This window comes from Triticum urartu, chromosome 5A, assembly GCF_056163025.1.
Source record: "Triticum urartu cultivar PI428250 chromosome 5A, HENAU_Tu73, whole genome shotgun sequence".
NCBI classification, from domain to species: Eukaryota; Viridiplantae; Streptophyta; class Magnoliopsida; order Poales; family Poaceae; genus Triticum; species Triticum urartu.
Window position 1 is genome coordinate 50,146,652 of NC_141877.1, and position 14,590 is coordinate 50,161,241.

At 46.9% G+C, this 14,590-nt stretch overlaps 1 protein-coding gene across 1 annotated transcript; it reads right to left on the minus strand.

The window, feature by feature from the left end:
* Positions 1-12,969: 12,969 nt before the first annotated feature.
* Positions 12,970-14,339, minus strand: LOC125506738 (uncharacterized). Its single transcript, XM_087523327.1, has 2 exons — positions 14,298-14,339; positions 12,970-14,118 (listed from the first exon to the last, which is right to left on the minus strand). Exons 1-2 carry the CDS (start codon positions 14,337-14,339, stop codon positions 12,970-12,972), a joined length of 1,191 nt encoding a protein of 396 aa, XP_087379453.1.
* Positions 14,340-14,590: the final 251 nt, after the last annotated feature.

The following is a 14,590-nucleotide window of genomic DNA, read 5'->3' on the forward strand; positions in this document are numbered from 1 at the left end:
TATTTTGATGAATCTATGGCTAGTAAAATAGTTTATAATCCATAGAGAAGTTGGAATACAGTATGTTTAATACCAATATAAATAAATAATTAGTTCATTACAGTACCTTGAAGTGGTCTTTCGTTTTCTTTCGCTAACGGAGCTCACGAGTTTTCTATTTTGAGTTTTGTGTTGTGAAGTTTTCAAGTTTTGGGTGAATTCTTTTGATGGACCATGGAACAAGGAGTGGCAAGACCCTAAGCTTGGGGATGCCCATGGCACCCCCAATATAATCCAAGGACATCAAAAAGTCAAAGCTTGGGGATGCCCCCAGAAGCCATCCCCTCTTTCGTCCACTTCCATCGGTAATTTACTTGGAGCTATATTTTTATTCACCAACATGATATGTGTTTTGCTTGGAGCGTCTTGTATTATTTGTGTATTTGTTTGTTAGTATGCCACAATCATCCTTGCTGTACACACCTTTTGAGAGAGCCATATATGAATTAAAATTTGATAGAATACTCTATGTGCTTCACTTATATTCTTTCGAGCTAGATAATTTTGCTCTATGTGCTTCACTTATATCTTTTGAGCATTATAATTTTGCTCTATGTGCTTCACTTAGATCTTTTAGAGCACGGTGGTGGATATATTTTAAAGAAACTATTGATCTCTCATGCTTCACTTAAATTAATTTGAGAGTCTCTTAATAGCATGGTAATTTGCCTAGTAATAATATGCTTGGTATTCAAGATTTGTGAAACTTTCTTTTGAGTGTGTTGAATACTAAGAAAAGATTGAAGCATGATAATTGTTTTGAGATATGGAGGTGATAATATTAAAGTCATGCTAGTTGAGTAGTTGTGAATTTAAAGAATACTTGTGTTAAAGTTTGTGATTCCCGTAGCATGCACGTATGGTGAACCGTTATGTGATGAAGTCGGAGCATGATTTATTTATTGATTGTCTTCCTTATGAGTGGCGGTCGGGGACGAGCGATGGTCTTTTCCTACCAATCTACCCCCCTAGGAGCATGCGCGTAATACTTTGCTTTGATAACTTCTAGATTTTTGCAATAAGTATATGAGTTCTTTATGACTAATGTTGAGTCCATGGATTATATGCACTCTCACCCTTCCACCCTTACTAGCCTCTCTAATACCGCGCAACTTTCACCGGTATCATACACCTACCATATACATTCCTCAAAACAGCCACCATACCTACCTATTATGGCATTTCCATAGCCATTCCGAGATATATTGCCATGCAACTTTCCACCGTTGCGTTCATGACACATTCATCATTGTCATATAGCATATCCCGGTACACCGCCGGATGCATTCACATAGAGTCATATTTTGTTCTAAGTATCGAGTTATAATTGTTGAGTTATAAGAAAAATAAAAGTGTGATGATCATCATTATTAGAGCATTGTCCCAGTGAGGAAAGAATGATGGAGACTATGATCCCCTCATAAGTCGGGATGAGACTCCGGACGAAAAATAAAAAAAAGAGAAAAAAGAGAGGCCAAAGAAGCCCAAATAAAAAAAGAGGCCATAAAAAGAAGAAGAAGAAGAAAAGGCCCAAATAAAAAAATAAAAAAATGAGAGAAAAAGAGAGAAGGGACAATGCTACTATCCTTTTACCACACTTGTGCTTCAAAGTAGCACCATGATCTTCATAGTCGAGAGTCTCTCATGTTATCACTTTCATATACTAGTGGGAATTTTACATTATAGAACTTGGCTTGTATATTCCAATGATGGGCTTCCTCAAATTGCCCTAGGTCTTCATGAGCAAGCAAGTTGGATGCACACCCACTTAGTTTTTTTTGAGCTTTCATATACTTATAGCTCTAGTGCATCCGTTGCATGGCAATCCCTACTCACTCACATTGATATCTATTGACGGGCATCTCCATAGCCCGTCGATACGCCTAGTCGATGTGAGACTATCTTCTCCTTTTTTGTCTTCTCCACAACCACCATTCTATTCCACCTATAGTGCTATATCCATGGCTCACGCTCATGTATTGCGTGAAGATTGAAAAAGTTCTGAAAAAGTTAGAGTACGAAACAATTGCTTGGCTTGTCATCGGGGTTGTGCATGATTTAAATACTTTGTGTGGGGAAGATGGAGCATAGCCAGACTATATGATTTTGTAGGGATAACTTTCTTTGGCCATGTTATTTTGAGAAGACATAATTGCTTTGTTAGTATACTTGAAGTATTATTATTTTCTATGTCAATATAAACTTTTGTCTTGAATCTTTCTACTCTGAATATTCATACCACAATTAAGAAGATTTACATTGAAATTATGCCAAGTAGCACTCCGCATCAAAAATTCTCTTTTTATCATTTACCTACTCGAGGACGAGCAGGAATTAAGCTTGGGGATGCCTGATACGTCTCCAACGTATCTATAATTATTGATTGCTCCATGCTATATTATCTACTGTTTTGGACTATATTGGGCTTTATTTTCCACTTTTATATTATTTTTGGAACTAACCTATTAACCGGAGGCCCAGCCCAGAATTGATGTTTTTTTGCCTATTTCAGTGTTTCAGATAAACGGAATATCAAACGGAGTCCAAACGGAATAAAATCTTCGGGAACGTGATTTTCTCACCGAACGTGATCCAGGAGACTTGGACCCTACTGCAAGGAAGCAAAGAGGTGTTCATGAGGGTGGGGGGCGCCCCTCCTAGGGCGCGCCACCTGCCTCGTGGGCCCCTCGGTGCTCCACCGGTGTACTCCTTCCTCCTATATATACACACGTACCCCTAAATGATCAGAACAGGAGCCAAAAACCTAATTCCACCGCCGCAACTTTCCGTATCCACGAGATCCCATCTTGGGGCCTGTTCCGGAGCTCCGCCGGAAGAGGGCCGTCATCACGGATGGCTTCTACATCATCATAGCCTCTCCGATGAAGTGTGAGTAGTTTACCTAAGACCTTCGGGTCCATAGTTAGTAGCTAGATGGCTTCTTCTCTCTCTTTGAATCTCAATACAAAGTTCTCCCCCTCTCTTGTGGAGATCTATTTGATGTAATCTTCTTTTTGCGGTGTGTTTGTTGAGACCGATGAATTGTGGGTTTATGATCAAGTCTATCTATGAATAATATTTGAATCTTCTCTGAATTCTTTTATGCATGATTGGTTATCTTTACAAGTCTCTTCGAATTATCCGTTTGGTTTGGCCAACTAGATTGGTAGTTCTTGCCATGGGAGAAGTGCTTAGCTTTGGGTTCAATCTTGCGGTGTCCTTATCCAGTGACAGAAGGGGCAGCAAGGCACGTATTGTATAGTTTCCATCGAGGATAACAAGATGGGGTTTATTTCATATTGCATGAATTTATCTCTCTACATCATGTCATCTTGCTTAAGGCGTTACTCTGTTTTTAACTTAATACTCTAGATGCATGCTGGATAGCGGTCGATGAGTGGAGTAATAGTAGTAGATGCAGAATTGTTTCGATCTACTTGTCACGGACGTGATGCCTATATACATGATCATGCCTAGATATTCTCATAATTATGCTCAATTCTATCAATCGCTCAACAGTAATGTGTTCACCCACCGTAGAATATTTATGCTCTTGAGAGAAGCCACTAGTGAAACCTATGGCCCCCGGGTCTATTCTCATCATATCAATCTCCATCACTTTTATATTGTTTTGCTATTTACTTTGCTTTTACTTTTTACTTTGCATATTTATATCAAAAATACCAAAAATATTCTATCTATCAGATCTCACTCTCGTAAGTGACCGTGAAGGGCTTGACAACCCCTAATTGCGTTGGTTGCGAGTAGCTATCGCTTTGTGCAGGTACGAGGGACTTGAGTGTGGGCTCCTACTGGATTGATACCTTGGTTCTCAAAAACTAAGGGAAATACTTACGCTACTCTGCGGCATCATCCCTTCCTCTTCGGGGTAAACCAATGCAAGCTCAAGACATAGCACAAGGCCGCACATAAGTCAACACACGATCCACGTGAGGACTTGCGCCAAAAATCCAGCATGGCCAGATTCATCTATGGATCTAGGAAGCGCGCTCCGGCACAAAATCAAAACCGAATACTACAACCGTCCGAACGCCATGATACATCCAAATACAGGGGTGCCGACACCCCCTATGTTTCACCAATGAGGTGCTGGACCACGAATTTCCAGAAGGATTCAAACCAGTGAACATAGAGGCGTACGACGGGACCACAGACCCTGGGGTCTGGATAGAGGACTTTATCCTCCATATCCATATGGCTCGCGGAGACGATCTCCACGCCATCAAATACTTGCCCCTCAAGCTTAAAGGACCAGCTCGACACTGGCTGAAAAGTCTCCCCGAAAACTCAATTGGAAGTTGGGAGGAGCTCGAGGATGCTTTTCGGGCTAATTTTCAAGGGACCTATGTCCGACCTCCGGATGCAGACGATTTTAGTCATATAATTCAACAGCCCGGAGAGTCAGCCTGAAAGCTTTGGAACATGTTTCTCACTAAGAAGAACCAAATCATAGACTGCCCGGACGCCGAAGCCTTAGCAGCTTTCAAGCACAGTGTCCGAGACGAATGGCTCGCCAGACACCTCGGCCAAGAAAAACCGAGAACAATGGCAGCCATGACAAGCCTCATGACCCGCTTTTGCGCAGGCGAAGATAGCTGGTTAGCCCGCAGTAGCACCAGTGACCCAAGCACATCCAAAGTCAGGGATGGCAATGGAAAACCACGACGCAGTAAAGGCAAGCGTCGGAATAAAGAAGGCAGCCCAGACAATACGACGGTAAACGCCGGATTCAGGGGCTCTCGACCAGGTCAGCGAAAAAGCCTTTTCAAGGCAGCAGAGATGGACCGTCTAGCCTAAACAAGATTCTAGACAAATTATGTCAGATTCATGGCACCCTTGATAAACCTGCAAATCACACCCACAGAGAATGGTGGGTCTTCAAGCAGGCCGGTAAGCTAAACATCGAACACAAGGGGAGGGAGACACCAAGCGAAGACGAGGACGAACCTCGCCAGCAAAGCACTGGAGGACAGAAAAAATTCCCACCAGAGGTTAAAACAGTAAACATGATCCACGTGACGAAGAGGAGAAGTGAACACGCACTCCGAGACATACGTGCCGTAGAGCCCGTCACCCCTCAGTTCAACCCCTGGTTGGCCTGCCCGATCACTTTCGATCGCAGGGATCACCCGACAAGCATCCGATATGAAGGATTAGCTGCCTTGGTGTTAGGCCCAATAATAAACGGATACCATCTCTCACGAGTCCTTATGGACGATGGCAGTGGTCTAAATCTGATATATCTGGACATAGTACGCAAAATGGGCATAGACCCGACAAAAATCAGCCACAGTAATACTACCTTCAAGGGAGTAATACCAGGCCCAGAGGCCCGCTCCACGGGCTCTCTATTACTAGAGGTTGTATTCGGTTCTCCCGACAACTTCCGAAGCGAAAAGTTAACCTTCGACATCGCTCCATTGCGAAGCGGCTATCAAGCACTACTCGGAAGAGCGGCTTTCGCTCATTTTAATGCAGTACCGCATTATGCTTCTCCCAAGCATAAGATGCCTGGTCCACGTGGCATCATCACCATTAGCGGAAATACTGAGCGTTCTCTACGCATGGAAGAACGTGCGGCGGCTTTAATAGCCGAGCACTAGACGGCCTCACTAACCAGAATAAATGACAGGTCGTCAAGACCGCGGACACGGTTAGACGAGTCCGGCGCATCACTAGATATACCTAAGATTGGTTTGTTGGTTAAACCCTCATAGACGGTACCAGGGGCTTCCCGCGTGTAATCAGGGCTAGTTCGGCTCAACTTAACTTATCTTAAATTTTAATGGTTTATCGAGAATAACCAATTTTTTGGCACGACAACTTTCACCTAAGTTCTTCTCTTTTACAGATGACAATCGTGCTACACCCGTCCAGGACACGGCACAATGGAGACACAGGCGCAGACGTGCAACAGGGACGCGCTTAAAGGTTTCTTTTCAGAATAAGACCCTGCGTAAACCTTTTTTACTGTCTCTTGTTGTTCACATCCTCCGGATACTCAATACAACCGAGAAGGATGCTGACGTTATTGGCATGTCACCACGTCAGAATATTGCACGTACATGGACACTCGGGGTTTATTATTAAGGGCATTGTTCAGCCCGACATATGTTATAAAGACCGGATACCTTAGGGAGTGTTCGGCGTCGCGAGTTTGGCCTTATATGCATCAACTCCGAATCATGTCTTTGGTCAAATGTTGGGTTTGCCCAGCTCCCGTGTTTTTCTACCTTACGTTCCGCTCTATCGGCTAAGGTGGCATCGGGAGAACTCCTGTGATTGTGCCCTGGTTCATCCGGATGAGCACCTCAGTAGAGAAAGCCGAAAACTGACTGTCATGATAAAGCGTGAGACTGGTCAACCACTCGACGACTTAGCGGAATCTTCGGGATTCCTCCGCATTAACGAAGGGCCGTTTCCCAGTCATGTATGTACGCGCCCCGTATTCGGACAAGCGCGGAAGTACCAGAGGCTATATAGTAGTCCCAAACTCCTATGGCTAAGTGAAAGTGTTAAAGCAATATAGTACGATTGCCTCGTTCGCTGCACTACCACCTCCTTGATGGACCAAGACGTTGGATCAAGTGTGAATACGTATTTTTTACGAACACCTTAGCATTATATGCGTGGGGGCTGAAGCCGACGACTGCAAACTTTCAGGTTATATACATATATACATAAACGGCCGCACAAGAGGCATCATAATACTTTCAGGCAAAAGTATAAACACAACCTTTATAATTCAATAAAACATTATTTTTACAATGGGAATACATGTCACTAGAACATTATATTCTTCGAACACTGAGCCTCTATTGAACGAGCGCCTTCAAGGACTTCTTCAAAGTAGTGCTCTGCAGATACTCGGCCTACGGCCGAACTCTGGGTTGCAATAGCGGTGGCCTCCATCTTTGCCCAGTATGTTTTGACACGGGCAAGCGCCATTTGCGCACCCTCTATGCACGCCGACCTCTTCAAAGCATCGATGCGCGGCACAGCATCAAGGAATTGTTGCACTAAACTAAAATAACTATTCGGCCTTGGCCCTTCCGGCCACAGATGATTCACAACAGACCTCATGGCAAGTCTGGAAAACCTATGAAGCTCGGCCCACTCGGCCATTCGCTCATTCAACAGCAGCGGACGCACTGGAACATGGAACTGTGACCAGAACAACTTTTCCACTTCACGATCTTCTTGATCCTTGAAGTACTCGGCCGGATCAGCAACACTTGCCGCCAAATCCGCGTACGCATCTGCAGAACTCCATAGTTGGTCAAGAGGGGCATACCTTGGATCTCCGAACTTCGTTCGCAACAAAAAGGGCTTCCTAGCTGTGATATCTCCAGCTTGACGCAGCTCCTCCTTCGTCGCTCTGATTTTAGAGCGGGCTTCCTTGGCTGCTACCATGGCCTTCTCCAGGTCCGTCGCCTTCGCTCAGCTTTCTTCTTCAAGAAGCTGGTAACGGTCGGCGGCATCTTTCAACTCAACGGCCATCTTGGCCATTTTTTCCCTACTTTGGCAATGAGCAGCATGTTCGGCCCTCAGCTCTTTGACCGTCTTTAGAGCGGCTGCATCACTATTCCTGGCTTGTTCCTTGGCTCGGGCCAGTTCCGCCCGAAGGGTCTCCACGGCGGCAGCTCCATCTGCAGTCACAACATATTAAAGATACTAGCATCATGCTCCTCTTACCATGTGTTGATCATCGGAGAAATCACATACCTTGTGCCTCGTCGAGCCGCTTGTTGACAAGCACGATGTCGGCATCTGCTGCATCAAATTGCCGCTTCAGCTCGGCAAACTCACCAGTCCGGCTAGCCACCGGACCTTCAGCCACCTGCACATGAAGGCAGCCTGATTATTACCTGGGACTATGATCATCTGTTTACCGCCGTTCTCGACGGCAACCAGAGTCTCAGGGGCTACTATCTACATAGGGCACACCTAACGTGTGCGATACTGTCAAAAACATACACTATTTCACGTACCTCTCAAAGCCTTTCAGCAGACTCTTAAAAGCTTCGTGCAACCCGCTTTTGGCGGATGAAATCCTCTCAATCACCGTACCCATTAGCGTACAATGCACTTCTGAGATGGCCGCTTGCTCCAGAAGATCCCTTAGTGCGCTTGATCACACACCGGATTGTTCCGGACTCTTTCTGTTGCTCTCTTTAGGAGCTGAATACTGAGGACTTCGGGTGGCCAAAGGATTACCCTCTGGCCTTGGCGGATCAGGAGAAACCCTCTGCGACGACACTTCAGGGTCGCCCGCCTCATGAGGCGGGGTGGCAGGGGGAGGTGTTTCACTCTCCATCATCTCCAGAAGAAGATCCCCCGAAGACGAACTCTGTCGAGAAGGGCTATGATCCGAACTACAAGACGTATGCTTCGGTTATTGTCTGCAGAAGTAATGTAGGATACTTTTACTATGAAGTACTTTTTTTTTACTCACAGTTCGGTAGAGGGTTGATCCCCTTGCGGGCACTGTGCGTCAAGAGTACTTTTTTTACTTACAGTTGGGTCTTCAGAGGTGGTCCTCTTCCTTCCTTGGGGAGAGGGAATTTTAGACTCTTCTCGATTACCCTCCTTCGCGGAGGCGCTAATTCCCCCGGTTTGGATGAATAATGAGTGAGGCCAACTTTCAGCCTCTTCATTTCCCCCTTCATCTTCCCCTGGGGGCACCTGATAAGGCGCCGGCTTGAGCATTCTGGCTAGTACTGGATTGGCTGAGCCTTCGGGAAGGGGAGTCGAACACCTGATCATCTTCGCCTTTGTTACCCAATCCTGGTCAAAGACCGACTTTTCAGAATGATGACGTGATAAATAAAAAGACAACGTGTTCGGCCACGGGATTGCTTACTTGGGTATCTGGGCGATTACAGTTCAGACCCGCATCCTCAGTGGTGTCCGGACACTTTATTTGGGGTCCGAAGAACAATTTGTACATCTCTTCGAGCGTCATGCCGAGGAAGTGCTGGATAGTTCGCGGTCCTTCCGGGTTGAATTCCCATATGCGGAGGGGTCGACGTTTGCAAGGCGGGACTCGACGAACTAGCATGACTCGCATTACCGTAACCAGGCTAACATCTCTCTCAAGGAGATCTCGGATGCGACTCTGCAATATTGACACATCATTTGCTGGCCCCTAGTCTAGCCCCTTGTTGATCCATGATGTCAGTTGTGGTGGGGGGGCCGAGCAAAAGGCAGGGGCGGCTACCCACTTGTTACTCCGGGGAGCTGTGATATAAAACCACTCCCGTTGCCATAAACTGGACACCTCCGGGAAGGAACCCTCTGGCCATGGAGCATCTGCGCTTTTTCTTATTACGGCGCCTCCGCACTCTGCGTGTCGCCCCTTGATCATCTTCGGCTTCACATCAAAAGTCTTGAGCCACAGACCGAAGTGTGGGGTAATGCGGAGGAAGGCCTCACATACGACGATGAACGACGAGATGTGAAGGAGGGAATCTGGGGCCAGGTCATGGAAATCCAGCCCATAATAGAACATGAGCCCCCTAACAAAGGGATCCAAAGCGAGGCCTAGCCCTCGAAGGAAGTGAGAGATGAATACAATGCTCTCACCGGGTTTGGGAGTGGGAATGACCTGCCCTCGAGCAGGCAGCCTGTGCCAGATTTCGCCGGTCAAATACCAGGCCTCTCTTACCTTCTTGATGTCTTCCTCTGTGACATAGCAAGGCATCCACTGACCTTGAAGGTTGGATCCGGACATGGTTGAAGGTCCGAAGCGCCTGACCTAAGCCTGGGGTGTTGGAACTCGAGGCGGGGGAAGGATTCGATTGAGTACGAGAGGGAAAAGAAAGGGACAGGCCTTGGCCTCTTTATAAAGAGGATGAATATCAAGCGTCCTCCTCGTGGCCGTTTGGGACTTGCCTAAAATCATGGAGTCATACCAATGGGCACGATTGGGTTACCCACGTCCGTATTGATGAGAATCCCGTAATAAGGGGGACACGATCTCTGCTTCGACAAGACGTGTCAAGAAAACCGCCCCGCAATACGTGCAGTGCTGGTTGAAAAAAACAGTTCGAATAATGACCTGGCCATGGCATGCTATCATGTTTCTAAACGCGTCAGCAGATTAGATTTGTGGAAATATTATTCTCTCTACGGTGGTATGTGGAACTTGTTTTGCAGAGCCGAACACCATCCTTGTGTTCAAAATCTTCTATGGAGAATTCGGAGTAAGAACCCGCCTTGCAATGCCGAAGAAAAATCTGCGCGCCAGACTCATCGTCATTGAAGCCTGGTTCAGGGGCTACTAAGGGAGTCCTGGATTAGGGGGTCTCTGGACAGCCGAACTATATCCTTTGGCCAGACTGTTGGACTATGAAGATACAAGATTGAAGACTTCGTCCCGTGTCCGGATAGGACTCTCATTGGCGTGGAAGGCAAGCTTGGCAATACGGATATGTAGATCTCCTCCCTTGTAACCGACTCTGTGTAACCCTAGCCCCCTCCGGTGTCTATATAAATCGGAGGGTTTAGTCCGTGGGACAACAATAATCATACCATAGGCTAGCTTCTAGGGTTAGCCTCTACGATCTCGTGATAGATCAACTCTTGTAATACTCATATCATCAAGATCAATCAAGCAGGACGTAAGATATTATCTCCATCAAGAGGGCTCGAACCTGGGTAAACATGGTGTCCCCTGCCTCCTGTTACCATCCGCCTTAGACGCACAGTTCGGGACCCCCTACCCGAGATCCGCCGATTTTGACACCGACACCAACCTTTTTAGCTTTTGTCACCGGACCACATTTTTTCTCTTCAAGCACCCGCCTCCTGGAGAGGATCCCGCTTCCCTATCCGAACCTACTTTACGTCATATCCGATCCTACATGGCATGCGAGGCATCACCTTGAGGCATCTCCTTGAGGTCCATGTCTGTATTCATGTGATTATTGCCCAAACTTTAATCTAAAACATGGGGTACTTTTCATGTGATTATTCATTGGCTTGCAAAGATAATCCGTAAATTCACGAGAACACTACAAAACCTTGTCCATAATTTTTTACATTGATTTAACCGTGTTTCCAGACTTGTTGAAATATCCCGAGAACTTTTTCAATAATCTTTTTATTATGAAAAACCCAAAGGCTATCTCTTCTTCGTAACCGTCCTCCATGCATGTTCTTGCACGTCCTCCGGTTTTTTAGTGGATCTGGTACTAAAGTTGAAGATTTATGCTAAAGGCCTTCGTGAAGACCATGTCAGAACTTTGTCGAAAACTTTGAAGGGCTTTTCACAAAATTTATAAGGACTGAACTGAGTACAGAGTTTTGCAAAGATATTATTCAAACTTTGTTGAAACTTCTGAAAAACTATTGAGGACACATCACCGAACCTTTTAGATTTTCTACAAAAACCTAATAACCTATTACCTATAAATTAATTAGTGAGGTTTCACTTGACACATATGCTCAGTCCTACATTCCTCACAATTTGAAATATGTTGGTCAACAGACTTCTTTTGAAGAGCTGGCCATGAAAAAAATATCAAAACAAATTTAAATTTGCACACCACAAAATGTCTAAGAAGCCATGAATGGGTTGTTGCACATTGATGCTAGATCGAGATAACTTTCTAGTACCAGGAATATCTGTTGGTGACCATCCGACTAACATACCCATCCGGAGGGAGTACATGTATTTTAAATTTTTGTGAAGACAGTATGATAGGGAACTCTTTGTCCTAATGGTTTCTGTTGCAGCAATAAAAGTGGTGAAAACATCTGTCATTAGAATACGGATGCATTGATAGAGTCATCAATCTATCATAGATGTCACAATCAAAGATACCCAAGCTTACGGAAATTAAATCATGGATGTTTCCTGCAAAAATATGAGCACATTTTTTTCTTTTCGAACTTCAAGAAGAAAAGAATTGTCTTGCAACTAGCACAGCATGCATCCTGTCATGTGGTTGCCATTACATGCTGATTTAATTTAGTTCTCCTGAAACAACTGCCATGTTTTCCTTCTAAACGAGAAAGTAATTCATCAACTCACTACAATAAGCCCAAACTTCTCGAGACTTCCACCAAAATGAGAGTTTGAGAAACTACCGCCAGCTTCCTTCCAAATATAGCACAACCCCTCCATCTATTAGTTCCAGGAAACCTGCAAAATAAAGAAAAATATATGAGGGATATTTGACTCAGCATGGAAAAGAAAGACTCAAATTGAAAATCAAATAACTGAGTAAACAGAAGTACTATTATTGTCCATTTATCTCACCTCCCAAAATTAAATCGAGAGTGAGTTAGAGTCTTTATGTTTGGAAATAACCGAGCATGTTTACTTTGTAGCACAAAATTATGTATTTACCATTAGTTTGGAAATAACAAGCTTCAGTTTTAGACTTTATATTAATTGTTATATATAGTGATTCCTCGCAATGAGAGGTCATCAGTCATCACTACCACAAGCGAAAATAAAGAAGCATTTGGTAAGGTGGTCGATAGAATCATACCCATTTGCCACTTCTAGACGAAACTAAACATATCATCTGTCGATTCCACGCAATCTTTGTTGCCTGAAAAAATGGTTTCCACGGTCAAGGTACAATAACTTTGATAACAGACGCAATGCTAACCAAGAAGAATTTGTTGTATGATTTGGATCTTACTGAGGTATAATTACACCAAAGTACAGGCTAACAAACTGAGGTACAACTACACCAAGCCGCCGGTCACTAGATCAATAGTGCAGTATTTGATTGCCATTCATGTTTGGATCTTACTGACAACATCAATTCAACACAAAAATTCATCCATGAACAACTCAAAATCTTCTGTCCAAGCACAAACCAATCAAGCAATACACCAGCAAATGCAATACTGAAATGTAAGGACACTGGTAGCAGTAAAACAAGCAGGTGATTACATACCTGCCGTGGGGATCCGGCTCGATCCAAGCCACGGTGGAAGCACGCATGGTACCAGAGAAAAGTACTCGTCTTCAAGCCGAGAGGCCCCGACCACCTTCCCATTGTACATGTCCACGACGAGGACGTGCTCGCCGGCCTTGATGTAAATGACACTGGCGTCGAGAGGGTCAAGGACGGCGATCTGCGGCGCCGATTGAGCCGAGTTCTCCTGCCACGGGTAGCCTCCGTCCGCCAACACCTTCCTGAGCGACACCTGGTGCTCCAGCTTCCACCCGTTGCCCTCGCCGTCGTCGAGCGCATATGAGCTGAGCAGAAACGGCCCGCCCGGAGTCACCTCGGCGTAGCGCAGCCTCCCCTCGCTCACGTCGATGCGCCGGCGCTTGGCCAGCTCCATCATGGACAGCGCCCGTTCCTCGACTTTGTTGAGATCTCGTTCGTCCGCACATGCAGGCGCGGGCAGCACGCTGCCGCTGGGCAGCTCGACGAAGCGGATCTCCGGCCGGTCGGCGAAGGGGTCGACGGAGAGGGCGCCCAATGTCAGGTCGACCCACCACAGGCGGCCGTCGAAGGCAACCGTCTCCTGGTTCATCTCCATCTCGCGCGGGAGCAGCGGTCCGCCGGGCGAGCCCATCATCACCGTCTTCCACTTGCCTTGGTCGGAGAGGAAGCGCGCAAGGGCGGAGCCATTGAAGACGAGGTCGGCGACGGCGAACCTGTCGGGCGGCCCGCACCCGAGCCCTCCGTCAGCCTGAGTGAGGAGGCCCATGCGGTGGACGACGAGGATCTTCCTGCAGCCGCCGATGTCGGGGAGGCGGAGCATTTGGCCGGTGAGGGGGTTGCAGACGAAGCGCTGGATCTCAGGGTTCCTGGTGAGGTCCCAGGAGGTGCATGGGCCCTCCGCCCGGAGGTCATGGTAGCTGAGCAGGAGGTGGCCGTCGCCGACGTGGCCGAAGAGGACCTGGACGACGTTGCCGCCGAGGTATTGGACCCTGCCGCTGTCCGCGCTGGGGCGTGCCGCGGGGTCGATGAGGTGCGCCGGGACGGAGATGCTGGAGACGCCCGGAGGGTCCACGGGGCGGAAGCACGCGGTCTGGGCCGACGACGAGCGATCAACCTCTCGGCCGAGCCAATATAGTGTGCTCTATGTCGGAGTCGCATCACCCCACCCACTCATCATGTCTCACCCGCACTCACCATTGCCTCTTCCCCTCTCCCGGCAATTCAATCGGTGACGTGTGCAATAGAGGGGGATGTTTGCGATGGTGCAGTAGGCAGTGGCGCTGGCGGCTAGGACACGGGGTTGGCAATCGACCCACTCACCCACCAGTCCACCACCCATCTCCAACCGACGGAGATGGGCATCTGCGATTCGTTGCAAACGTCCTGATGGTGGGGATGGTGGCCTGCTGAATATGTTATTTCAGGACCGAGTGTCGGAGCTTCACGGTGGAGTAGTGCCGAGCTCAGGTGTCGACCATCACCGCGGGGTGGCCGCAGTTCAGGAGATCGAGTGCTTAGGGGCTCAGGGGATGCTTGGCTAGGCCGACGTGCATGCGATTCACACGGTAGGCACTGCTGACGGTGCCAACGAGGCAGCGGCGGTAGGGAGCTTC

What these genes read in the sequence shown, in the direction of transcription:
- LOC125506738 (XM_087523327.1), bottom strand. Translation starts at nt 14,339, where the DNA reads ATGCCCATCTCCGTCGGTTGGAGATGGGTGGTGGACTGGTGG. An exon ending in GATGGGTGGTGGACTGGTGG is followed by an intron (nt 14,119 to 14,297) that starts GTGAGTGGGTCG and finishes ACTCCGACATAG; the next exon opens with AGCACACTATATTGGCTCGG.